This window comes from Prionailurus bengalensis, chromosome B2 (assembly GCF_016509475.1).
Source record: "Prionailurus bengalensis isolate Pbe53 chromosome B2, Fcat_Pben_1.1_paternal_pri, whole genome shotgun sequence".
Classification (NCBI taxonomy): domain Eukaryota; kingdom Metazoa; phylum Chordata; class Mammalia; order Carnivora; family Felidae; genus Prionailurus; species Prionailurus bengalensis.
Genome location: NC_057349.1, coordinates 23,511,682 through 23,537,214, shown reverse-complemented (window position 1 = coordinate 23,537,214; position 25,533 = coordinate 23,511,682). Strand labels below are relative to the sequence as shown.

Below are 25,533 nucleotides of genomic sequence, written 5' to 3'. Positions count from 1 at the left end.
TTAAACTAGCCATGCTCATTCAGCATATACACAAGGTCTTCAAATCTGCTTTTCCTGTTGCTCATCTATTCCCTACATCCTCATTTCCCCCATCTCTTTGGCTTTCTCCTTCTAATCTATCATCTTTCCCTGGAATGTTTTCCTTCCTTCCTTCCTCCCATCCGTCCATCCATCCATCCATCCATCTTGTTTATTTTGCCTACTGAAATCTATGTATCTATCTATCTATCTATCTATCTATCTATCTATCTATCTAATCTTGGCCTGCCCAAATCTCCTTAGACTTTAGCCATGACGAATCTTCTCAGTGAAAAAGGAGTTCTGCTGACCATCCATTCAGAAGTGATCTTTTGTTTCTCTGGAACCCTTTAACTTGGTGACTACTCTTTCTGCAACTTCCAGAATAGTAAATGGTACTTTAATTTCAGGTGTGTCCATGTGTGTGTGTAATTTCCCCTCCCTCCTAACTGGATGCTGAATTCCTGGAGAAGTAGCAAATAAGGAATTTCAGCACCTGACAGACCTGGGTCTCACTCTTTTGGGACGGTTAGTAGACTCCCTGAGTCTCCATTTCCTCAACTGAAAATTGGAGGCCAAAGTGCTGGCTTCTCAGGGGTGTGATTCTCAACCAAGTCGAAGTCTGAGTGGCATCCTGCTCAGTGTTTGAATTCAGTGGCTATCACTGATTAGTAGATATATTCCTTCCCTTCCACTGCCTCCGAACTGACTGGGCCCTAAATTAACAGAGATGAAAATGCTCCCCAAACAAACGGAGCAAAGGATTTAGATCAGAAAAATGGAATTCTAGTAATAGCTGCATCCTGTATTTATAATAGAGAAAGTCACAGTCTAACTTCTCTGGACTTCATTAGACAAATGAAGAATATAATACTACCTACTGGTCCTGTCCAACCTACTGAAAAAGTTGAGCCTCTGCATGGGGTAATATATATGATGTATGCAAAACTAGAAGAAATTGTTAAATTACTGAGTAACCAAAATGTTCCAAATTAAGGTTAATGGTGTACAAATTTAGGTCCTTTATTAAATAACAATATTTTGATCTAGTGAATGAAAAACGTGTTAAGAATAAGAATCAGATTAAGGGTTGGAGATTAAAATTTATGTCCTGTTTGCTCTTTGGTTGGCAGAGGACATGGGTAAAGAATGGAAAAAACTTAAGATATGAAAAAATCTATTAGCTACATAGTAGACTAGTAGGTTTTATTTTTAAAAGTTTTCCTTTATTTACCTTATTTAGACTTTTCTATTGCATGGTCTTCAAACTGTTGTATATAATCTATGTTCCCCCAACATATTACAACCTTAAATCGATTATTAGATGAGTATAAAATAACCTTTGCGGTCAGCATTTGGAATAACTTATGAAATCAATTAAAGCAGTACAAATAGAAAATATTAAAATGTAGTACATCAATTATTTTTGGTTACTGAAGGGGAAAGTAAATAAGATATTAATCATGGAAGATACCAGTTACAAAAGGCTGTATGAATTATGTAAAAATTTTAGTGATTTATTTTCATTACAGTATATCTATATTCACAATGGCATTTAAAAAATAAAAATTTTAGCAGCCACTACCACCATGTTTCTCTTTGGAAGGAACTGCCAGGGCTCTGTGCTTTCACGGTATTGAAATACTTGAGTTACAATCATGAATTCTTAATCAGTGTGGTGGGGCTGAGAAGGAAGGAGGGAGGATGGCTGGATGTACTAGAAATCTAGATCCTTCTTGTTTGCAGTAGCCTTCTCTGCTGAACTAGCACTGTGTGCACACTATCTGCAGTGAGGCGCTCCTGGGATAACTAGGAAGGTAGGGGACCCTGTGTAGAACATCTGAGCATATTCCTGAAAAGACAGTTTTACCACTTTCTGTTAGTCATTCCCAGGACTCAGGTCCCTGGAGAAGTACTCTAAAAGGAACAAATATCCCTCCTCCCCAGTCAAACCAAAACACAAATCAGGTAGTCTAACAGGGTGGCTCTTTGGAGCAATCAACGTAGGATTTCAGTTTTAACTGCACCCTGACTTAAGCACCCGCAGGGGTCACAACCTTAACAGCACATCAGAATCACCCACAGAGCTTTTAAAACTCCCAGGGTCCAGGGGAGCATGGGTGGCTCAGTTGGTTAAGCATCTGACTCTTGGTTTCAGCTCAGGTCATGGTCTTGAGGTTCATGAGTTCAAGCCTTCCATCGAGCTCTGCACTGATGTGTGTGTGGAGCCTACTTGGGATTCTCTTTCTTTCCCTCTCTATTTACCTCTCCCCTGCTCGTGTTCTCTCTCTCTCAAAATAAATAAACTTAAAAAATTAAAAAACAAAACCTCCCAGGTTCCAGATTGCACCCAGGATCCCAGGTATCAGCATGTTTTCAGAACCCTCCAGATGATTCTAATTAATAAGTATGTATTAGAGCAGAATGTTTTAACTTGGTCAAGTTTACACCTATTTCATTTCCCTAAAAAAACATTAAATCTTCAGCTTTAAAAAATTTCCAAGCAGAGAACACCACAGGCTTCTGCACTTCATCTATTCCTGCCACTTATGTGTCCTTTCATTATTTCCATAAAGATGACACTAGTGACCAGTAATAGTGAGCCCGATGTGGCTCTGGGTCAGGGATGAGATGTCCATAGCTCAAAGACTGAACTCTGTGTGTGTGTGTGTGTGTGTGTGTGTGTGTGTGAGAGAGAGAGAGAGAGAGAGAGAGAGAGAGAGAGAGAGAGAGAGAGAAAGGGGTGGAGGGGAGGAGAGAGAGAAGGGAGGGGGAGAGGGAAAAGGAGAGAAGCAGGAGGCAGAGGAGATCTGTTTGCTCACATTTCACGGTAATGGAAAAGCTAATTTTTTTTTAGGGTTATAAGTATGTGAGAAACCATCTGGTGTTTCCTGCTGTTGCATGCTTTAGATTCTGCATGTTTATATGTCCATGGCATCAAAACAACATGAACCTAAAACAGTAATATTGAAAGGACATCATGTTTTCATGTAATTATACATATTATTGATGTTTTCTAGGCATACTCTTTTAGAATGGCAGTAGTAAAGAGTAGCTGAATATGTACATGACATACATATTCTCTTATTAAAAGTAAGGAGAAAATGAAAAAACATGGCCATCTGGATATCACCTTTTGTGAATGTTCAAAATTTTCACCCATTTTTATTTAAAATTTTTTTTAATGTTTATTTTTGAGAGAGAGAGAGAGAGAGAGAGAGAGAGAGAGAGAGAGAGAGACAATGTGTGAGTGGGGGAAGGGCAGAGAGAGCGGGGGAGACACAGAATCTGAAGCAGGTTCCAGGCTCTGAGCTGTCAGCACAGAGCCTAATGCGGGGCTTGAACTGCTCAACCAACTGAGCCACCAAGGCGCCCCTAAATTAATTTTTTTAAGTTGGCTCCATGCCCAACATGGGGCTTGAACCCAGGACCCTGAGGTCAAGAATCACATGCTCTAACCACCGAACTGACCAGGGGTCCCCTGACATCACAATTTTAACATGGCCCAATATATTAATTTTTTATGGTTCATACTTTTTGTGTCCTATTTAAGAAATCTTTGTCTAGGGGCGCCTGGGTGGCGCAGTCGGTTAAGCGTCCGACTTCAGCCAGGTCATGATCTCCCGGTCCGTGAGTTCGAGCCCCGCGTCGGGCTCTGGGCTGATGGCTCAGAGCCTGGAGCCTGTTTCCGATTCTGTGTCTCCCTCTCTCTCTGCCCCTCCCCCATTCATGCTCTGTCTCTCTCTGTCCCAAAAATAAATAAACGTTGAAAAAAAAATTAAAAAAAAAAAAAGAAATCTTTGTCTACTCCCAGGTAGTAAGGTTGTTTTCTTTGGTCTTCCTCTAAAAGTACACATATATATTTATTTATTTTTCCCATTTAAATCTACAATCCACTTTTTGCATGAAATGAGGAAGAGGTCAAGATTCTTTTATCTCCAAATAGTTATCCAAATAGCTGAACACCATTTATTGAAAAGGCTATCCTTTTCCCACTGCAATGCAGTGTCATCTCTGCCACAGATCAGATGACAGTATAGAAGTGGGCCCGTTTCTGGACTCTAGTCTGTTCCATTGATCTGTTAGCCTTGCCCTGCACCAGTAGCACTGTCTTAGTTACCAAAGCTTTAGAAACCTTTCTATGCAATAGTACAAGTATTCTTGCTTTCTCCATTTTCTGTAAGAATTCTTTGGCTATCCTTGGTCCTTTGAATACCCATGTGAATTTTTAAATGAGCTTCTCAGTTTCTGCAAAAATAAAATTACTAGTAATTTGACTGGGATTGTATTATGTCTATACATCAGCTTGAACAACACTGACAACTTTCTAATGGTATTCCAATCTCTAAACATGAAATATCCCTCCATGTACAAATACATGAAAAGGGGCTCATCTTTGTGAGTTATTAGAAAAATTAAAATTAAAACCACCATAACCCCTAGAGTGGTTAAAATGAAAAAGGACGGAAAATACCAAGTATTAGAAAGGATGTGGAACAACTAGAATATAAATTGCATGCATCCATGGGGATGCAATTTGGTGCATCTATTTTGGAAAACCGCTTGGCTCTAGAGCTGAATACATGCAAAGTCTATGACCAGGCAGTTCCAGTCCTAGAATGACCATCCACTAAAAGATAAGTACCAATATATATATATATATATATATATATATATATATATATATATATATTGGCACTATTCAGCCCTAAACTCGAAACTACCCAAATACCCATCAGTAGTAAAAAAGGATAGGTAAGTTTTGTGGTGTATTAACACAATTAAAAAATATACAGCCCTGAGGACAAACCATCCACACCAGCACAGAATAATATGGACGAATCTCAAATAATATTGAGCAAGAGTAGCCAGATTCCATTTGTGGAAAGTATAAAAACAGGAAAACCAATCTATGTGATAAATCAGGACAGTGGTTATCCTTGGTGGGGTCCTGGGACAAGGAACTACAAGGGGCTTGTGGAGTGCTGATAACGTTCATTTGATTGATTTGGGTCCTGAGTACATGATGTCTTCATTTTACAAAAATACCTTGAGCTGTGTTTTTACAATATTGCACTGTTTACATATTTTAACAAAATGTGTTTTTAAAGAAATTCATTTTTGAGTTTTTTATTTAAAAGCCAATTCACTTTCTATTTTTATTTTCCAGAGAGAGATTGTGAGTGGGGGAGATGGGGGGAGGGAGAGAGAGAGAATCTCAAGCAGGCTCCATGCTGAGTGCAAAGCCTGACGAGGGGCTTGATCCCATGATCCTGGGATCACGACCTGTGCCAAAATCAAGTCAGACTGAGCCACCTAGGTGCCCCCCCCCCCCGCCCCGGCCAAAACCCAATTCACTTTTAAACAATTTTCTCTCCCCATTTGCTCCACCCCCTTCCCAGGGCATTTTTATATGACTAGTAATCTAAAGGGAATTCTCCCCCCCGCCCTTTTTTTGGTGTGTGTGTGGGTGATTCTTAAAAACAAAACAAACAAGAAACTAGAACAAAAAAGGGGAAACTATGCTCTGCAGAAGCTTCCCCAGCTGGAACTTAGTTTAAGAGTTTGAATGTAGTGCTTTTGGGTATCCTATCATCCAGTCAAGCATGCTGAACTCGTTGTAAGCATCTAATTAGAAGTATTTTCTTTACTTTCTTTTAGATGAGAAAATGGAGAAATAAAAGGATAGAAGACACTGCTAGTTTCAGTGAATTTGTCTTACTTCCTCATTCAAATCATCACTTATTATTCCTGCCCGTGAGTGATTTAGTAGTAGTTTTAGTGTGGACACAAGTGTATGTCTGTGTTTATTTTTCAGTGAGCAGACTCTTTAATGATCCCTTTAGCCATCCTTTTGTAGCTCTGCTATGCTAACATCCAATTGTCCTGATTTGTTTTTCTCCAGTTTTGTGTTGATACTACACGAATCAGTGACTATAATTACAGAATCCTAGGAAATTCATTTTTAGATATGACACAACATAATTTTCCCAAAATTTGCAACAAATGCTAGCTTATTTCCTTTTAGTCTATTTCTAGAAAACAGGTTACAGAGATTGAGACTTACTTGTCCATAATCTGCTAAAAGGAAGTGTCGAATGAAACTGAGAATCATGGACAAAGCTGAGACTTACAAAATCAGTAAAGTGAAAGGCTAGGAGGGCAATCTTAGTTTTTTAAAAACATCATAAAATAAGTACAATTCAAGTTTTACTAAAATCAACAAAAATGCATATAGTGGGGAAAAACATCTCATTCACTAGAATAGCAAGTGCTATGAAAGAGCCATTTGAGAATATTTTGTTCTGTGTTGGTATTTACTCCAGAGTTGGTAGTACGTAGAAAGAAAAAAATAGAATTTTTAAGGGATACACTACAATAACCACCACCGTACAGACAGGGATTTGTGGTAGTGTTGAAAGCTGCCTGTGGAAAAGCTTTTTTTAACCACATTAAATATTAAAAGGTTTCGCTTAAAAAGCTCAGAAGCTACCCAACATCATCATGTAAACAGTGGTGACCTGAGGAAGTGAGAGTTGTTTTAAAAAGCCACACCATGTGATCTTCTGGCCCAGTTTTTATGCTGAATATACTGTGTAGAGGTGCTTCATTTTTTTTTCAAGGTGTTCTTGCTGCCTTCGTTGATTTTGGGGGGTGAGATAAGAAGTGGAGTAGAGAGTGATGTTTTACCTAAGCCACGTCCCACTTGTCCCTGTTAGTTTCAGCCTGTCAGAGAGTAGAGGGGAGTAAAACAAGTCCTTTGACCTCATAAGTAATCCACATCGGGATGAACAACCCATCACCACCACTGGATGAGACTTCAGCACAGGTGAAACAAAACACTGATCTGAGCTTCATATGCTTATTTTTGGACTTAGGAGAAAAGAAATAAGTGGCTTAGAATGAAGAGGAATAAAATACTAGTTTTTAAAAGCCTCCTTGGCTGAATGAATTATTGAAAACTGGGACCATCTGTACTTGAGTAAATACAAATTGAATTTATTTTGACAGTTTGAGAATTTTCCTTGGATTTCATTTGTTATATTCAATGGAGGCAAAAAACAAACAAACAAACAAAAACAACAACAACAAAAACACCACCTCTAACCACCACCCTCCCCCCGCCCAAACATCCAAACCAAAGCAAACCGAGCACAAAAACCCTATAGTTGTCAACAGTTGGCTTTACAGGGAGAAAGGGAAGGGTCATCCATTTACAGAGTGTGTCATACATGCAGGTTCCTCTCCATTCTTCCCTGCGCATGACTCATCACAGTGAAGTGTGAGGTATAAGTGGAATCCACAGTTGAAAGCAGCCCAGTATGTAAGTACAAAACTGATTAAACCACAAAAATCATTTTACTGTGGTATCCTGTCTCCAAAAGCTGTATCATTAGAATTTGACTAGATACATGATCACTGGCATTTAAACCTTTGTGGTAATTAAAAACAAAAACAAAAACAAAAAAAAAGGTTGTGGCAAAGCCACAGAAGCCAGTTTTTGAGGAGTGCAATTTCAGAAATCGTAGATCAAAACAAATTGTCCAAAGAATCCATAAATACATCCAGGTATGCCTTGATTTATTCAAAAGACATATCCCAATGACTCCACTTTCAAAAATATAAATCAAAGTGTGTTTTAAATAAACTAGATGCAATTAAACTTGATTTTAACTACCACATAGTGACTCTCTTCTGAATAAAGGCAAATAAGCCTTTGGTGTATGTGCAAATTACTTTTTTGCTACATTAGTTCCCCCAAGGCATGCCTACTTTTGTCACAACCTTTCAGTAGTCCCCCATTGTCTGAAAGATCAATTATAACTTTGCTCCCACTACCCAGCCCAACCTATGGCTGGACTTCAAGTTTTTTATTCAGTTGGTATAGACTCCTCTTCCTATTAGGTCACTCATCTTTAATAAGCAAGATCTTAAATCTGTCTCTGTTACTGTAAAAGTAATATATGCACACAAGGACATATAACAAAAAGGCTGCTGCCTTATGTCTTGTTGCTCTGGTCCCCCTCCCCAAAGATAATCACTGCTAACAGCTTCATATGTCAGAAAAAGTCTCGTTTCATGCCTACACAAACCAGATACACAACCATTGACTCAAAGTTCACTTTTGCTCTGAGCTCCTTCACAAGTTCTCCCACATTCTGCTCCATGCTATCTCTTCCCCTATTAATTCCTATAACATTAATAAGTACGCTGTCACATATTGACCCGTTTCTATTTTTCAACTAGCTTTATCTCCTTTTGCCTTTTTAACAATATATCCTTATAGATCTATAATGGCCTTTAGCATGGTGCTGGGCACACAATGTAAATTATAAAAACACCTGTCCGATGAATGATTTAAACATTCTGAATTGTCAGTACAACTCACTTTCCTTTTTCTGCTGTCATGGAAGAGGCTTTTCACACACAAACAATGCCGAGTCAGATATTTCTTAATGGCCTACTACTCTTTGCTGAAAGGAAGTGACTGTTTATGTGTGTTATTAGTAGCTGGGCTCTGATCCAGAAATCTGTTTCTGGAGAAATACAGTATATTTTATTTTTAGCTATGAATGGGGTATACATTTTGTTTGCTTCTTTAAAATAGTAGGCTGTTCTGATAAAATATAGTTATGGGTAGAAAACAATATACAATTGTTTCTTTTAACATATTATTGGGAAGAAACAAAGAAAAAAACCCACTTTGTGTCAGAAAACAAGGAGGTGCTCAAAGACGAACTGGGCCATATTAAAGGGGCACAGGAACTGGTTAGAAAAAGCTCCCACTGGCAAATGTGGGACAATGCAAGCATCAAAGAAACAATGATGGTAATGGATTACACTCTGAACCAACAATAAATCTCTAGTGATAAAAAAATTGGGTGAGAAGGCTAAGAGAGGAAAAGAGCTCTTTTGGATAGAATGTCAGCTATTTGGAAAATCACCTTTTGCAACCACTCATGTAATAATTAATTCAGGCAAGGGTCACTGCCAATGAATGCTAAAACATGGATGAAAAGTTGCTGAAGAACAGGATTTTCACTAGGCCTCAAATATCACTTACTAATTATAGGGAGAAAAGGAGGTATCGAGCAAATAATCAAACTGAGTATCCCCAATACTGGGGTACCTCCTGATGTGACAAGATGAGAAGGTACATTACTCATGTAGTATTCTTGCCAGAAATGTTTTACCTGAATCTAAGGGTAATGGGCTAAGTCCAAATGGCAGGACATTATCCATGACAAGGCCTGGACTCTTCAAAACTGAAATCTCACAAAAGACACAAGAAAGGGCGAGGAGAGGGGTGGTCCAGATTTAAGGAGACAGAAGAAACATGGCGGCCAGTGACTGGACCCTTTATTGGATCCTGGTGGGAGGCGGGAGAGGGAGGAGTATGATGGGGGAGTGTGGAGAAATGTTTGTTGGATTGTATTTTATGCTAACGGATAATACTACTGCATCATTGACAACTGTCCTGGATGTGATGTTGGTATCGTGGCCATGTAGGAGAATGCGCTTGTTCTTAGAGGAGACAGCTGCTGAAACATTTAGGAGTAAAGTGTCATGTGTGCAACTTACTTTCAAATGGTTCCGGAAAACATACAGAGGATGACCATGATGGTGACAGAGAAAGAGGGAAGAGAGCAAGAAGATGGGCAAATAAGTAAGAGCAAGCAAACGTGGCAAAGGCTAACAACCGGTCAATAAGGGCAAAGGGTATATGGGTTATTACTGTATTATTGAAAAATTTTTTTTTCTTGTATTTTTGAAAAATTTCAAAATAAATTGCTAGGAAAAAAACCCAGACTGATATATTTTTGGCTCTTTCTTGCTTGAAAAACAAATCTCATCACTTAGATGGCAGCAGTTAGATCTGACCAATTAGGGAATCAAAACAGAAATAAAACTGGTCAGTTTTTATTTTATTTTTAAAAAATATTTATTTATTTTGAGAGAGAGAGAGAGAGAACACGCAAGCGGGGGAGGGAAGTGAGAGGTAGAGAGAGAGAGAATACCAACCAGGTTCTGCACTGTTAGTAATGAGCCTGATATGGGGCTTGATCTCATGTATGGTGAGATCATGACCTGAGCTGAAATCAAGAGTTGGATGCTTCACTGACTGAGCCACCCAGGTGCCCCTAAACAGGACAGTTTTCACTGAGAACACAAGGAGTCAAATGACACCACAAAAGGCATGAGCAAAACTTGTCAGGGCACACGAGAGCATCTTTAAGCAGGCATCTGGGTGGCTTAGTCGGTTAAGTGTCTAGCTTATGAGATCAAGCCTTGCATCAGGCTCGTTGACAGTGAGGAGCCTGCTTGGGATTCTGTCTCCCTCTGTCTGCCCCTTCCCCATTCACACTTTTTCTCTCTCTCTCAAAAATAAATAAACTTAAAAAAAACCAGAGAATTACAGTGGCACTGTTAATGGCGTGGCCAACAGTAAGATAACCACTGGTGAAGGTGCCATGGGTATCAAGTGTGTGAATGCACAAATATGGACTCTGAAAATAATGAGAATCAACTGTATATGAAACATATTCCTATTTTCATTCCTGTATACCACACACATTCTTCCTGTAAGTTAAAACCTTTTTTCAACCCTGAAAGTGTTTCCTGTCTAGGGTTGTGATGTTGATTCATCTTGCCTTTTCCCAACTGTTTCTCTCAGTATTCTGTAAGCCCCATAGGAAAAAACCCACTTCTACTTTATCCTGTCAGCTTGCACTCTTCATTTGTTATGTGTCTTCTACTAGGTTTGCAGGAAGAAGAGATGACCTGTGTGATGCTTCTGGATGGTATTATCATTTAAATAGGTAGACTGAGTGCTGGGGGAGGTAATCAAGAGGACGTGACTGCCAGTTTACCTGTGAGCTGGACCCTGGCAAGTAGAGGTTCCTCAATGCTGTCCCTGTCCTTGGAATGTGTGTTCTGCCCACCATTCCCACAGCAGGCGTTGATTTCAAGGACATAACCTTGAAAGAACAAAGTGTTGTTAAGACCATCTAGATGGTATGTGACTGAACCCAGTTCAGGTCTCTATACAGACTTAAGATTTTGGTGGGCAGGTGCAAAGATCTACTTCTCTTGTGGCCACTCCAGATAAGCCTTGTAAGGAAGTTCCCTTGCTTGTTAAACCTGCCAACTACCAATCTGGGATGATCTGCCTCTTTTTTTGGTCTCTCCCTGCCCTCCATGTTATGGTGGCCAGTTTACTTCCAACACTGAGTAAAGTAGACCGCCTTCCATAATGTGGGTGGGCCTTACCCAATCAGTTGAAGGACTGAGAAGCATAAAAAAGCTGACCCTCTCCTAAGAAAAAGAATTCTTCCTGCCTGATGGTCTTAAAAGGAGTATCAGCTTTTATCCTGCCTTTGGACTCAAACTGACATAAAGGATCTTCCTATGTCTTAAGCCTACTGATCTTTGGACCAGAACTAAATGGTCAGCTCTTCTGGGTCTCCAGCAGACTCACCCTGGAGATCTTGAGACTTGCCAGCCTCCATAATTGTGAGCCAATTCCTCATAACAAATCTCTCTCCCTTTCTTCCTCTCCCTCTCTATACACATATCTACCCTCTTGGTTCTGTTTCTGTGGGGATCCCTGATTAATACATTGGGCAAGGAAAGCTCAAGTTGAGTCTAAAATTCCACCCATGAGTAACTGGAAGAAGAGCAGTGTGATTAACAGACATTTGGATACAATAAGGCAGACATGTTGGGAAAGAAATGATGAGTCTGGCTTTGGTCATGACAAATGGGACCGTGAGACAATCAACTGGGTAAATCCTACAAGCAGGAAAAATGCATGAACAGATGGGGTAAAGTGAAGCATGTGAACATCACATTCTGTATGTTTAGAATGGTCTCACCCAAATGGCTCAAACACATCTTTGGTAACCCTTTGCAATATGTAAGTCTAGAGTAGTAGGGGCAGTCGGTCTTCCTGCAGAAATGACTTCATTCTTGGTTTCAATACTATTTTATAACAGTCCACTATAAAACAGACTATACATGGAAGAGCATAAAATATTTATTAGACTAGAGCAGAAACAATAACTTCATTCTTAACTGGTGTGAAAGTGACAATAATTACAAATAAAAAAACTAAGAAGAACTTAGAAGTCAAAGACTGAACTGGAGTCCATGGATTAGGTTCAGGAGCAGATGAACCCTTGGCATTGTATATATACATACATCCATTTTTCTAGGGGAGCATTCACAACGGTTTCTAGTCAGATTCACAACGGTTCTGTGACCCAAGAAGCAATTAGATGTGAAACAGCTTTTCTTACTTTATTCCTTTAAATATGGCTATACAACAGGAACCCATGGGGGAGGGGAAGGAAAAAAAAAAAAAGAGGTTAGAATGGGAGAGAGCCAAAGCATAAGAGACTGTTAAAAACTGAGAACAAACTGAGGGTTGATGGGGGGTGGGAGGGAGGAGAGGGTGGGTGATGGGTATTGAGGAGGGCACCTTTTGGGATGAGCACTGGGTGTTGTATGGAAACCAATTTGTCAATAAATTTCATAAAAAAAAAAAAAGTGAAAAAAAATAAAAAAAAAAAAAAATAAAAAATGGGGAAAAAATAGGCAAATAAAAACATGTTTTATGCCTTTGAAAAAATAAATAAATAAATAAATAAATAAATAAATAAATAAATAAATATGGCTATACAAATGACAAGATTTTATCTAATCTCACAGCATAGGAAGAGCACAGTAGAATAGTAAAAACAAACACACACCCTCTCTCCCAAATCGGGCATGTAGAAAATCTCCTTAAACTGGGTGTACTTTTTTTTTTTTAATGTTTATTTATCTTAGAGAGAGAGAGAGAGAGAGAGAGAGAGAGAGAAAGAGAGAGAGAGGGAGAGAGAGAGAGGGAGGGAGTGGGAGTGAGTGGGGGAGATGCAGAAAGAGGGAGACACAGAACCTGAAGCAGACTCCAGGCTGAGCTGTCAGCACAGAGCCCGATGCAGGGCTCGAACCCACAAACTGCGAGATTATGACCTGAGCCAAGTCTATTTCCAGTAATCTACCCGAAATGAAGAGCTAGATAAGTGAACAAAGATATCTTACTCACAAGGATGTTCATCATGGCATTGTTTAAAGTCGCACACACCTTCAGCTCTAACAATAAAGGATCAGCAAAACAAATGAAGCAGTGCATTCAGTGGTGCCCTATGTGTCCATTTAAAAATGATGATGCTTGTGTGCTTTTACTGACTTGAAAGCTGTTAATTATAATTAGGAAGTCACAAAGTTATGAAGGATTAGAATTCCATTTATTGAAAAATACACATTCTTATGTATCTGCAGAAGTAACATTCTGGAAGGATATACACGAAAATAATAGTGTTTCATGAGTAGAACTATGAATAATTTTTCTCCCCTCAAATATTATTACAGTAACTATAGATTATTCATGTAATAAAAAATGCAATACTTCCCTTGAACCAACCTTCCCAGTGGCAACAAAACCACTGATCATTCATCAATGTCCTATCTGTCTCCAGCTCCTCCCCTCTCTCCTTGTTGGGGAAAACAGGAGAACACTGCTTTTGAGAGCCCTCTACCCCTTCAAGTCCTACATTTACAAGAATAAATCACTGATGCACAGCTGCATCTAGCACCTGGAGGGCTTACTCCAGTTCACGGCTGACACCTCTCACCTGAGGAAGATACACCAATGTCACACAGAAATGAACAATGTGTGGGGCGGTGGGGGCCAACGAATGCACAAAGAGAGCCAAGACTTACTTTATAATCAGGAATAAATCTGCAAGTTTAGGCTTTCCACAGCCATAATACAGGGATCAATAGCGGTTGTTATCATTTTGCTGATGTTTGTTAACCAACCGTATAAACATTTTAACTGTTCAGGAAGGAGGGCAGGGAGAGGGGCGGGAGAGGGAAAAAAAAAAACCCAAAAAACACCCAACATTTTAAGAGTCCAAAGTGATGACAAAGCACCTCTTTCTGTGGTGGAAACTCTGCCAGAGCCAAATGCAGGGATTTTACACCACTGTCACTGGAGGTGATGAGATTTCTCCCCCTTGCTTTTTATCAAACCTGGCAGATTTATATAGGATGTTTAAATGGTTTATTGTTATTATTTTTAGGTTGACAGGATAAGGAAATGGCTACGAGATGGGGGAAACCTACTCAGAGGCAATCTGGTTTGTAGAAGAGAACACTGTAAATCAGTGCTCCATTGGGATAAAATCCACAAACCTAACTGTGATGCCCACACGATGTGACGCCCACACAGTCGTGTGGGGACAGCAACAGAACCGCTGTCTCTGTTTGTAGCTCCAGGTCGTGTGCTTCAGGAAAAGCATCATGAGCGTAGCCAGCTGCCTTAAGAACTCTAGCCCATGTCCAAAAGGGGCTCCGGAGACACACAAACTATGTAATTACAGGCCTGCCTGGAAGCCAAAGGTTGGCAGCTGATCTAAAAGGTAACAAGTGAAAACGTGCTACAAGCCCATGCATTCTACCACGCTGGGAAAGCATGCAGAAACACGAGCTGCCTCTGCGTGCAAGAGTTGCTCTCAGGAGCAGCAGTTTCAGAAAGCCCAGAAAGAGAAAGAGCTGGGGAAAGAGTATTTCTGAACAATCTGAGTGAGAGAAAGCCCAAGAACAATGACCACAGGTTCCTGAACACCTCCATCCCTCTGGCTTCCCGGCTAGATTCACACAATTGCCTTAATCCTGTTTTGCACCTTGAGATGTCCTAAGGAAAGCCGCTGTCCCTAAGCACTGACAACCTCCTGATTCTAGCATTCTGGACCTGCAGGGCGGAAAGTTCCACTCCACATGGAGGGGACCATGACAAGCCACTGCACCTGGCCTAAAGCACCTCCATCAGTTCACAGATATTATGCTGTCACACAGACATAAAAAGTCCACTGAAATTAGGGCGCATGGTAGGCTCAGTCAGAAGAGCATGTAACTCTTTAAAAACAATTTTTTAAAATGTTTATTTATTTTTGAAAGAGAGAGAGAGGCAGAGTGCAAGTGGGGGAAGGGCAGAGAGAGAGGGAGACACACAATCTGAAGCAGGCTCCAGGCTCTGAGCCGTCAGCACAGAGGTTGATGCAGGGCTCAAACTCACGAACCATGAGATCATGACCTGAGCCAAAGTTGTATGCCTAATCTACTGAGCCATCCAGGTTCCCTACAAGCATGTAACTCTTGATCTCAGGGTTGTGAGTTCGAGCCCCACACCAGGTACAGAGATGAGTTAAAAAAAAAGAAAAATAATAATAATTAAAATAATAAAGAAATAAATTTAAAAACATCCACGGAAATCATTCTCATGCTCACAAAGTCCAAACACTGATTTTCGTATTAATTCTAAAAGAATATGTTAAAGAACCTGGGGAATTAAAATCACTCATTCATAATTTATAAACTGGTTATTTGTGGCTTTTTAAAAATGGGCTTTTGGTGATTTTCAGAAATAATAACTTTACCCCTTCTCCATCTCCCGAGATTATACCAATGAAACAATATGGTATTATTTCAGGGACCTACGAGGCTAGCATGTGGTTGGCGTTTTACTCCTCAGTGTAAGAAGATAAGAACAACTTCCTAAGTGATGTGGAACAGCTTCTTTACTGTCGATAAATCTATTCTCTAATTACATACAAAGACATGTTTGTCTTTGACCCTGATTACATTAAAAATACCAGAAGTATCATTGCTTTAATGTGCATTACAGAAACACGACTCCCTAAGTGAATCTGATCCATTAATAACATCTCTTTAACTACTAATGATTTTTGCAGACATGGAATAGAACATTTTATGGCCGTTTTCAACCATCTGTCCTTCTTTCTCACTATGAATTTGCCAGAGATGTAGTGAAATTTCCTGTGCTTTGTGCCATTACACATTTGTTAATACCAACATACCAATTAGACATAATAACCCTGCCACATGCTGTATGTAAGCTATGCCCTGGCACTGCTCTAGGGACTGGAATCTTCTGTTTGCAAGATTCCTTTAGGCTACTCCTTGAGCCAGGTGGGGGTCTAACCTACTGTGTAGCAGCACATATGGACCCAAGATGTGTACAGCTAATGAATCATGAGCTAATCTGTCATAGAATAAGAACATCCAGCTGCATTAAAGATGCCACACTTTAAAGAGTTAAATATGAGAGTTAAAATTGCAATCCTTTTCTCATTAATGAATGATAACCTATATTAACATATTTGAAATTCCACTAAATTATAATATTGAAGAGAGCACTTAATGGGTATGAGTGATTAGTAACTCATCATGTCATATTTTAAGGTTTTTTTTTGTTTACAGACCTACTATTTACTGGGTGCTTATTTTGGGCTAGACACCTCTGGTGGTGGTCCATTCTTCTGAGCATAGGTAGGGCTCACGTATGCAAAAGAGAAGTTCATTTTACAAAGAAGTAAGGTCTTAGGGAAATGAACTGGCTTACAAATTACAGTATCCTGTTGGGAGAGTTGCGTTCACTAGCAAGTTGTCCTAGAGATAAGGTCCGATTCCTGCAGTACCTGGTGTTGGGGACCCAGGAGTCTGTGCATCGATTCTGGAAGGTACAGACTGAAGAGCCTACCCCAAGGCCTTGGGGTAAAGGTCCTGGGGACCATTACTGTCACTTCTGGTCCTGAGCTCCAGAGTTCTGCGAGAAGAGAACTGTGGCCCAGTATGCAGACTGGAGAAAACCACCTTCTGTATAGTCAGACCTGATGCTTCCCGTAGTCCATGCTCTGGAAATATTCCCAGCTGCTGCTGCTGCTTTTTTTTTTTTTTTTTTTGTCCTTCATGTTAGGGTAAAGGAGGAATAAAGAGTTTCCTACAAGCAGCTGCCTGTGTTTGGATCTAACAATGCATTTTACAAAGAGCAGTTAATGTTCTAGAGAATATGGAAAAATCATTAAAATTTTCACCTTCATAACGCGGCACCTGGGTGGTTCATTCGGTTAAGTATCGGACTTCAGCTCAGGTCATGATCGGGGCTCAGGAGTTCGAGCCCCATGTCGGGCTCTGTGCTGACAGCTCAGAGCCTGGAATCTGCTTTAGATTCTGTGTCTCCTTTTCTCTCTGCCTCTCCCCCACTTATACTCTGTGTGTCTCACTCTCTCTCAAAAATAAAGAAACATTAAAATTTCATCTTCACCAAGAAAACAACAACTAATTTCACCCTTTCAGCGCATCAGCCATGTTCCTAAGGATAGCATCACTTCTCAAATCAATTATTATGGTTAAAATGAGGAATTTATCCATCTTTCCCAACTCGTGGCTTCATCCAGAGGTGATAATGAATAGAACCTGAGGCATGTATATTGCACACGGACATTTTCACAAAGACTCAGTTATAAAAAGGAAAATACAGATCATTTGGTGTGCTTGTCCTGTTTGGTGTTGCTATATTTCTTCTCAGAGGAGGGGGTTATTTGTAAACTCAGTTAATGATTAGCACAAGGAGGGCAGGAAGAAAAATAAAGCTTTAGCTTTAGATTTCTTAAATCTCTTCTTGGCCTATTTTACTATACTTCTTTTTGTCTTTACATTTATAATTGGTAATTCTTAAGTCCAGAATATTAAACTGAGGTACATGTATAAATATATATTTTCCCTTTTATTTTAAACAGATTATCAACCTTGGAAAGTTTAAATTCTAACAAATATTGAGACGAGTTGAGGATATAAAATATAAGCCAGTCCTTCTTTGATTTTATACAGCTAGTCATTAAAGGTCTGTTCCTTAGCTAATTGGGCTTAAAGACATCACACATAAAATTAATGCACTAAAATGTTGCCATTCCTATACTAATTACAGATGGGGGAAGAATGCCTTCCATTTAGTGAGACCCTAGATTCTTTTTTTTTTTTTAATTTTTATTTATTTTTGAAAGGGAGACAGAGAGAGAGAGAGAGAGAGAGGCAGAGAGAGAAGGAGACACAGAATCTGAATCAGGCTCCAGGCTCTGAGCTGTCAGCACAGAGCCCGATGTGGGACTAGAACTCATGAACTGCAAGATCATTGCCTGAGCTGAAGGTGGACGCTTAACTGACTGAGCCACCCAGGCACCGCAGACCCTAGATTCTTGAACAGAGGCTCTACAAATAGTATTTAAAGTAAGCAGTATTGAGGGGCACCTGGGTGGCTCAGTTGGTTAAGTGTCCGACTTCAGATCAGGTCATGATCTCACAGTCTGTGAATTCCAGCCCTGCGTCAGGCTCTGTGCTGACAGCTCAGAGCCTGGAGCCTGCTTCAGATTCTGTGTCTCCCTCTCTCTCTGACCTTCTCCCACTCACACTCTGTCTCTGTCTGTCTGTCTGTCTCAAGAATAAATAAACATTAAAAAAAAAGTTTTAAGTAAGCAGTATTGAAATGAGGGGCATTCTAGACCCCAGTGCATAGATTTTTGTGAATAGATGTAAATGTGCAATCTTTAATATTGCTTTGTATTAAGAGTTTTGGACCTTTCTAAGAGGGGTTCAGAACCTGTGCATAGAAACTAGACAAAACTTTATGTTGCTTCCATATCATGGCTATTGTAAATAATGCTGCAATAAACATAGGGGTGCATATATCTTTCCAAATTAGTGTTTTATTTTCCCTTTGGGTAAACAGCCAGCAGTGGAAGTACTGGATCTAGATTTGTCTCTGAAAATGAAGCTTTCATCTTTGAAATCAAGGATAATGTCAGCTGACTGATCACCTATTTCACAGTCTTTCAAGTTTTAGTGAATATGAACCTCAGATTTCTAAAAGTGAGAGAATATCATTTTATCTCCATCGGCATGGAGACAGAGATATTACTTCCAAAACTTCTTGCATGTTTTCCCAAGTTTCTCATTAAACATTGTTGTGTTTAGGAATATGCTTGTTTAATGCTCTAAATGACATATTTCATTTTGTTTAGGGCTGTGGGTTCTTTGTAATACCTCCAAAATCCTGTTTCAATGTCATAAATGTGTGTAAAACTTGAGAATGGCAGTATGAAGGAAAAATATGGAAGTGTGTGAATGCAAGGACATCACCAATAACTGAGGGAGGGCTACTGAAGTCTCCCACTTCTCTGTATTTAGGGGAGCTGTGCTCTTGACAGCTGTGACCATTGCTGAAATGTGAGTTTTGGCACAAAAACTTACAGAGGATTTTAGAAATTTCTCAACCTTATATTTTATTGCTAGTTAGTACAGCTTCTGAAGGCCTTCCTTAAATGTCATAGCTGATGTATTCTTAAGGATCTCAGAAACAAGTTTTCCTGGTAATGCAATGACAGTCAGGAATAATCACATCCTTGCTTGAAATGAAATCTCCTGACCAGAAAACCCTACCCCTGTTCACCAGGATGACTGCTTTTGAAGCACCAACTGCCTCTTTAAGAGCACAATTCAGTGATACACAAGCTCTCTGGTGCCAACACAATTATCATCCAAGTGAAGGATGCTTGTTTAATTTATCTCTAGAGCCAGACTCCCATGTTGTCTTGTTTTGACATGCTGTTTCTGTCCTACTGCTCTGGCTTGAGGGATATTTTACTGAAGCGTTTTCTTCAATCATTTTAGCTATCCTTATCAAATATATCCTTATAGTGCCAGGTTCTTTCAATGACTTACAAAAATATAACATCCAACGAGAGTCATAAGATGCTCCAACTTATCTTCTTTGAATAGTTTTAGGGGCTAAAGGGCAACACTACAGTGTTCTGCTTTCTATTATTCTAACAAATCAGGTCAAATGCATTGATTATTTATTATTATTTACTACAATTATTAGAAAATGAATATAGTCTTCAAGAAACACACTAGATCCTGCACCTTCCTTGAGACTGTCATTTTGAGAGATGATAATGTATTCCAAGGATGGTGTCTTTATTCAAAACATTTCTGAAAGCCACTCCTCGCCTTGGGCTCCTGCTATACCCCCATATGCCACCAGTTTTCACTATGGATTTAATTGTTTGAGAATGTCTGTCTTCCCCTAAGACTGCCAGCAGCTGAGGAGTAAGGACTGAAATTGTCTATTCATCTTACATGCCTGTCCTCCCACAGAACACTTGGCAACATAGTAGGTATTCAATATTTATTGAATGAATAACTCAGACATTCTTTTGCATATTGTCTGTGTTGTCAAAGTTTCATCCTGTGAGGGTAGATTTACTTTTCTGAAAGAGTCAAAAGTGATTCAGAGTCAAGTATGAAGAAAGAGGCCATGCTACAACTCAATTTTCTTATGTGCACTGGAAACTAAAACGGATGGCAATTTTGAAAAGGAAGTTTATTGAAGTAAACAGGCAGGCCCTCAAGGCAAATAATTTAAAGAGTAACACTTGGATGGAGAAATTCCCATGTGATTCTTAAAAAATCTTTGTTCAGGTTTTTTTTTTTTAAGTATATTTATTTTGAGATAGAGTGTGTGAGGGGGAGGGACAGAGAGACAGAGGGAGAGAGACAATCTGAGGCTCTCAAGCAGGCTCTGCAATGTCAGCACAGAGCCCGATGTGGAGCTCAAACTCACGAACTGTGAGATCATGACTTGAGCCGAAATCAAGAGCTGGACACTTAACCGACTGAGATACCCAGGTGCCCCAGAATCATTGTTCAGGATTCTTATGTATTAAAAAACAAAACAAACAAAGAAAAAAACCCCAAAGCTTCCGAAAGGGAACGCCTTATTTTCTGTAGAAGTGTGTATGTGTAAATGAAACGTACAAAATCATCTGTATCCGCTTTTCTTCAATGGACATGTAAGCATGGATAGACCTCATATTCTAGCAATCTGTGAGGGTGTAAAAGGGGCCCAAAATACATTTAGCCTTTCCATCTTGGCTTCCTGTTCCCATTTCCTTCCCATTTCTCTACATCTCAGCCTGAAGCAAGGCTCTGGTATAGGCAGAGCTGGAAAGAGATAACCTTGCGCTTTCTCTGGCTCCCATCTTTCTTGGCAGTGATTGTGTACCGGTGTAAATGATCTTTCCCCTAATGCCTTGGGTGGGCAGAACTTTGGAGAGATGCAAAAATGGGGACGGAGGTAAAAGACAACCCACTTCAACTCAGAAATAAGCAATGTCAACATAAGGTTGGGAGTGAGCTATGCTGAGGGTGGGAGCATCGCTGTGAGTTGGCTAGAAACAGGCAGCTTTGGCCTGATAACATACCATTAACTTTGATTCAGGGCTGAGGCTTAGCCTCCTTCTACAACCATAGTTCTTTATTCAATTGCTACAAATGCCAACTTTTTTTTCAATATATGAAATTTATTGTCAAATTGGTTTCCATACAACGCCCAGTGCTCATCCCAAAAGGTGCCCTCCTCAATACCTGTCACCCACCCTCCTCTCCCTCCCACCCCCCATCAACCCTCAGTTTGTTCTGTTTTTAAGAGTCTCTTATGCTTTGGCTCTCTCCCACTCTAACCTCCTTTTTTTTTTTTCCTCCCCCTCCCCCATGGGTTTCTGTTAAGTTTCTCAGGATCCACATAAGAGTGAAACCATATGGTATCTGTCTTTCTCTGTATGGCTTATTTCACTTAGCATCACACTCTCCAGTTCCATCCATGTTGCTACAAAGGGCCATATTTCATTCTTTCTCATTGCCACGTAGTACTCCATTGTGCATATAAACCACAATTTCTTTATCCATTCATCAGTTGATGGACATTTAGGCTCTTTCCATAATTTGGCTATTGTTGAGAGTGCTGCTATAAACATTGGGGTACAAGTGCCCCTATTACAAATGCCAACTTTTAATCCAAATGGATGTATTGCAAAGCTGATCTACCTAGAATTTCTTCTTAATAAAAACAAAAACAAAAAACAACAATCCGACATATAACTCCTATATAGTAAAGCAGTTACATCATTATTGAATCAAACTGTCTTTGTTATGACTGCAAGTAATTCCTTTTTCTGGCAACTTCTAAAACGGAAAAGTGAATGTATTCACTTTTAGCATTAATATTAATCACTTCAAGAATGAGAAAAAAAAAAACTAAACAAATTTAAACCCCAACATCATTTTAAAGACTGTCCAAAGAAGGTGAGAATCAGAAAAAAAAAAAAAAATTGTGTTTTTTTTTTTAAACAAAGGATTATGTAGAAAAGAGATTTTATGTATTTCCTGTGAAATGACAGGCCAGAGGAATCAACACTGAGCACTGCAAAGCTGGCTGCATTCTATGTTTAGCAAACATGGTCCTGAAAGTGTGCTTCACAGCCCGCTTGGTCACCTAGTCCGCCTCTGCCTCTTAACTGTCATGGTCACTGTTTTGGTACACTCGGGCTGCTTTAACACAACACCATCCACTGGGTGGCTTCGGAAACAACAGGCATGTACTTGTCATGGTTCTGGAGGCTGGGAGTCTGAGATCAGGTGTGAGTATGGTCGGGTTCTAGTGAGGGCCCTTTACTGGGTTGCAGGCTGCTGATTTCCCCTTGTGTCTCATACTGCAGAGCAGAGAGAGGAAGCAAAGTCCATCAGGACTCTTATCAGGGCACTAATCCCATCCACAAGGGCTCCCTCCTTAAGACGTCATCAAATCCTAATAAACTCCCAAAGACCCTAGTTTCTAATGTCATCACATTGGGGGTATAGGGCTTCTACATATGATTTTGGGGGGGTCACAATCATTTAGTCCCTGACAGACATAGAGAACCATTTTGCAACTATCATGAAGACGGTCAGTGATCCAGGCCCGTATCTCACAGCACCAAAGTGGCTACAGATCTTTGTATGCATGCTCAGCTAATTCTACTTAAACTGTCTGCTGGAGCCACCTTTTCACCATTTTACCTTTTAGGGCTCTGCCAGTCTAATGCTTCCTGAACACTTGTATTTCTCTGTCCTGCTTCACAGGCTCCTGCTGCTGATGCTTACGTAAACACCCCCAAAACACAGAGCCACCAGAACAGCCTCAGATGGGACATGTGTATATACACATGAAGCTTTGTCCTTTTGTCTACACTGGCTCTGTGCTCCTGAAAGCAGAACTGGCAGGTCATTCTTCCCTTCCTTATAACACACACGCACTTCCCAACACTTCCTCCAAACATTCCCCCAACAAGAGCTCAATTAAGAATTTATGAGATCAGGGCGCCTGGGTGGCTCAGTTGGTTAAGTGTCTGACTTTGGCTCAGGTAGTGATTTCACGGTTCGTGAGTTCAAGCCCCGCATCAGGCTGTCTGCTCCACAGAGCCCACTTCAGATCCTCTCTCCCCGTCTCTCTGTCCCTCCTGTGGTCACGTGCTGTCTCTCTCAAAAATAAGTAAACATTAAGAAAATATTTTTTTAAAAAATACATGAAACTGGAAAAAGAGACAAGATTGTCAGAGTGATTAAGAGGTGCAATTTCCAGTGAAGACTTCCTTTTCAAAGGTTTCCTCCAAATAGAGTGAGGCAGCTGCTTCCCCCCCAATCCTGCTTTGCCTGTCTGGAGGGGCATCATACCTTGATCCCAGTGGGCAGGCTGGAAGGTGTGCTACCACCGTTTTCATGTCTTACATTTACAGAATGTCATGGTTTTGAAAGATGACTTTCTTATACCTGTATTACCTTTTCTGACCCAGAGAGAAATAGGAGCAGAAATGAATAAAATGGGTGGATTGTAAGAGTTTTCTCTGGTTATACTTCCCTGCTACAGAAGATTAAAGTAAAGCGAGTTCTTTTTAAGGAAGAGGGTTTCCTGACAGTTCAAATTTGCTGTTTCTAAGCTGAGTATAGCATGGATTTGCAGGTGCACACACACACTTGTGTGTACATGGCCACCTACACTTGTAAGATTAGAAAATGATTTATTTTCATCATTGAGAGCATGCTCTTACTGATTTCTTCTCACTGAGAAGTAAATGCACAATTGGAAAAAAAGGGGGAGCAAACACCCCTCAATAATTCCAAATCTGGAATTGGTATTTTTTTTTAGTTGTGGTACAACACATAAAACATTAAGATTTATCATTTAAACCATTTATTTATAAAAATGTATTCATATATTTTTATAAAATTGTGGTTAATTATACATAAAACTTATCATTTAAACCATTTTTAAGTATACAGTTCTATGGCATGAAACACATTCACACTGTCATGCACCATTACCACCATCTGTCTCTAGAATGTTTTCGACTTCCCAGACTGAAACTCTGAACCCAATAAACAGTAACTCTCCATTCCCCTGGCAACCATCATTCTCCTTTTTCATGTCTATGAATTTGGATATACTAAATACCTCATATAAGTGGAATCATATGAAATGTGTCCTTTCGTGACTGCCTCATTTCACTTCGCATAACATTTTCAAGGTTCATCCACGTTGTGGCCATGTGCCTGTGCTTCATTCCTTTTTCAGGCTGAATAATATTCCATCATACATATAAACCACTATCCATTTATTCATCAATGGACATTTGGGCTGTTTCTACCTTGTGGCTATTGCAAATCATGCTGCCATGAACACGGGTGTGCAAATATCTCTTTGAGACTCTGCTTTCAATTTTTTTTGGGATATACCCAGAAGTGGAATTGCTAGATCATATGGCAACTCTATGAATTTTTTTTTTTTTTGAGAAACAGACATAGAGTTTTGTAACTATATGTTTTGTATGTTTCATACAAAACAGAGTTTTGTAATATCTTGCCCCATCATGCTTATAATACACTTTTGGCTGTGACTCTGCTTACCATTAATTCCTTACTGTGCTTAATCACAGGAGATGTGACTATGTCAGATAGAATCTTATTATGCCAGCCACACAATTTCCTTCACTTTTAGCCACACATCACAGTTTCTTAGAAACCAACAAGCTAAGTCTCATTACAAAACCGCAAATGGTGATTCCGCTATGTAAGTAGATTTGTTTACTGGGCTAACCTGAGAATGAAAGCATCTTGTAGGAGATGGTTACTGATGAAATCCGAAGAGCCTATAATCCTAGAGGCCCCTGTAGAGCCTCTGGATTATTCTGAAGTTTATATCACCTGCTTACTCCACTTTCTCTGAGGCTACCGTATAAGGTGGTGTGGGTGTACCTGCACTTGTTGCCGTCCTGACCCTCTTCCCAAACTTGTAGCTATTATCTGCTCATGTCCTTTCTCTGATAACTTCAGTACAGAGCTCAGTTTTCCTATCCACTCAGTCCTCTGCCAGCATTTTTAGGTCTCTCAGCATCTACGCTAACGACCTTCCAAACACCCTGCCTTATACCTACAATCCTCAAGTCCAATGATGTTCAGTGCCTTCCTAATGTCACCTACCCTTAGGTATGGACCTCACTGACATAAGCCAAGCCCCAGACCTTGATTCAATCTCCCATCCTTCTCCTTCTGCTCTTCTCAAGTGGTCACCCTGAGCTTGCTCTTCCTCAGTATGGCCTCTAGTTGATTGGTCTCTCCCATTCTCATAGCTCACCTGCCCCTTCCAGCCCCACAGCTGTGCTCTTGGGCATGGTGACTGGTCACTGCAGTGACGCTAGCGTGGGTGCCCTTGCTTTGTCTGACTTCTACTGCTGCATT

The 25,533-nt window shown here is 40.0% G+C and overlaps 1 protein-coding gene across 4 annotated transcripts in view; it reads right to left on the bottom strand.

Moving 5' to 3' along the window:
• LYRM4 (LYR motif containing 4) overlaps positions 1-25,533 on the bottom strand; it is a 172,385-nt gene that overhangs the window by 53,032 nt on the left and 93,820 nt on the right. For 2 of the 4 annotated variants that reach the window (XM_043590894.1, XM_043590895.1), the window contains exon 3: positions 10,890-10,997. The exons of the other annotated variants lie outside the window; for them this stretch is intronic. In XM_043590894.1, coding sequence (XP_043446829.1) covers positions 10,890-10,997 — 108 coding nt within the window. The remainder of the gene's footprint in view (positions 1-10,889; positions 10,998-25,533) is intronic. 4 annotated transcript variants of the gene reach the window in all.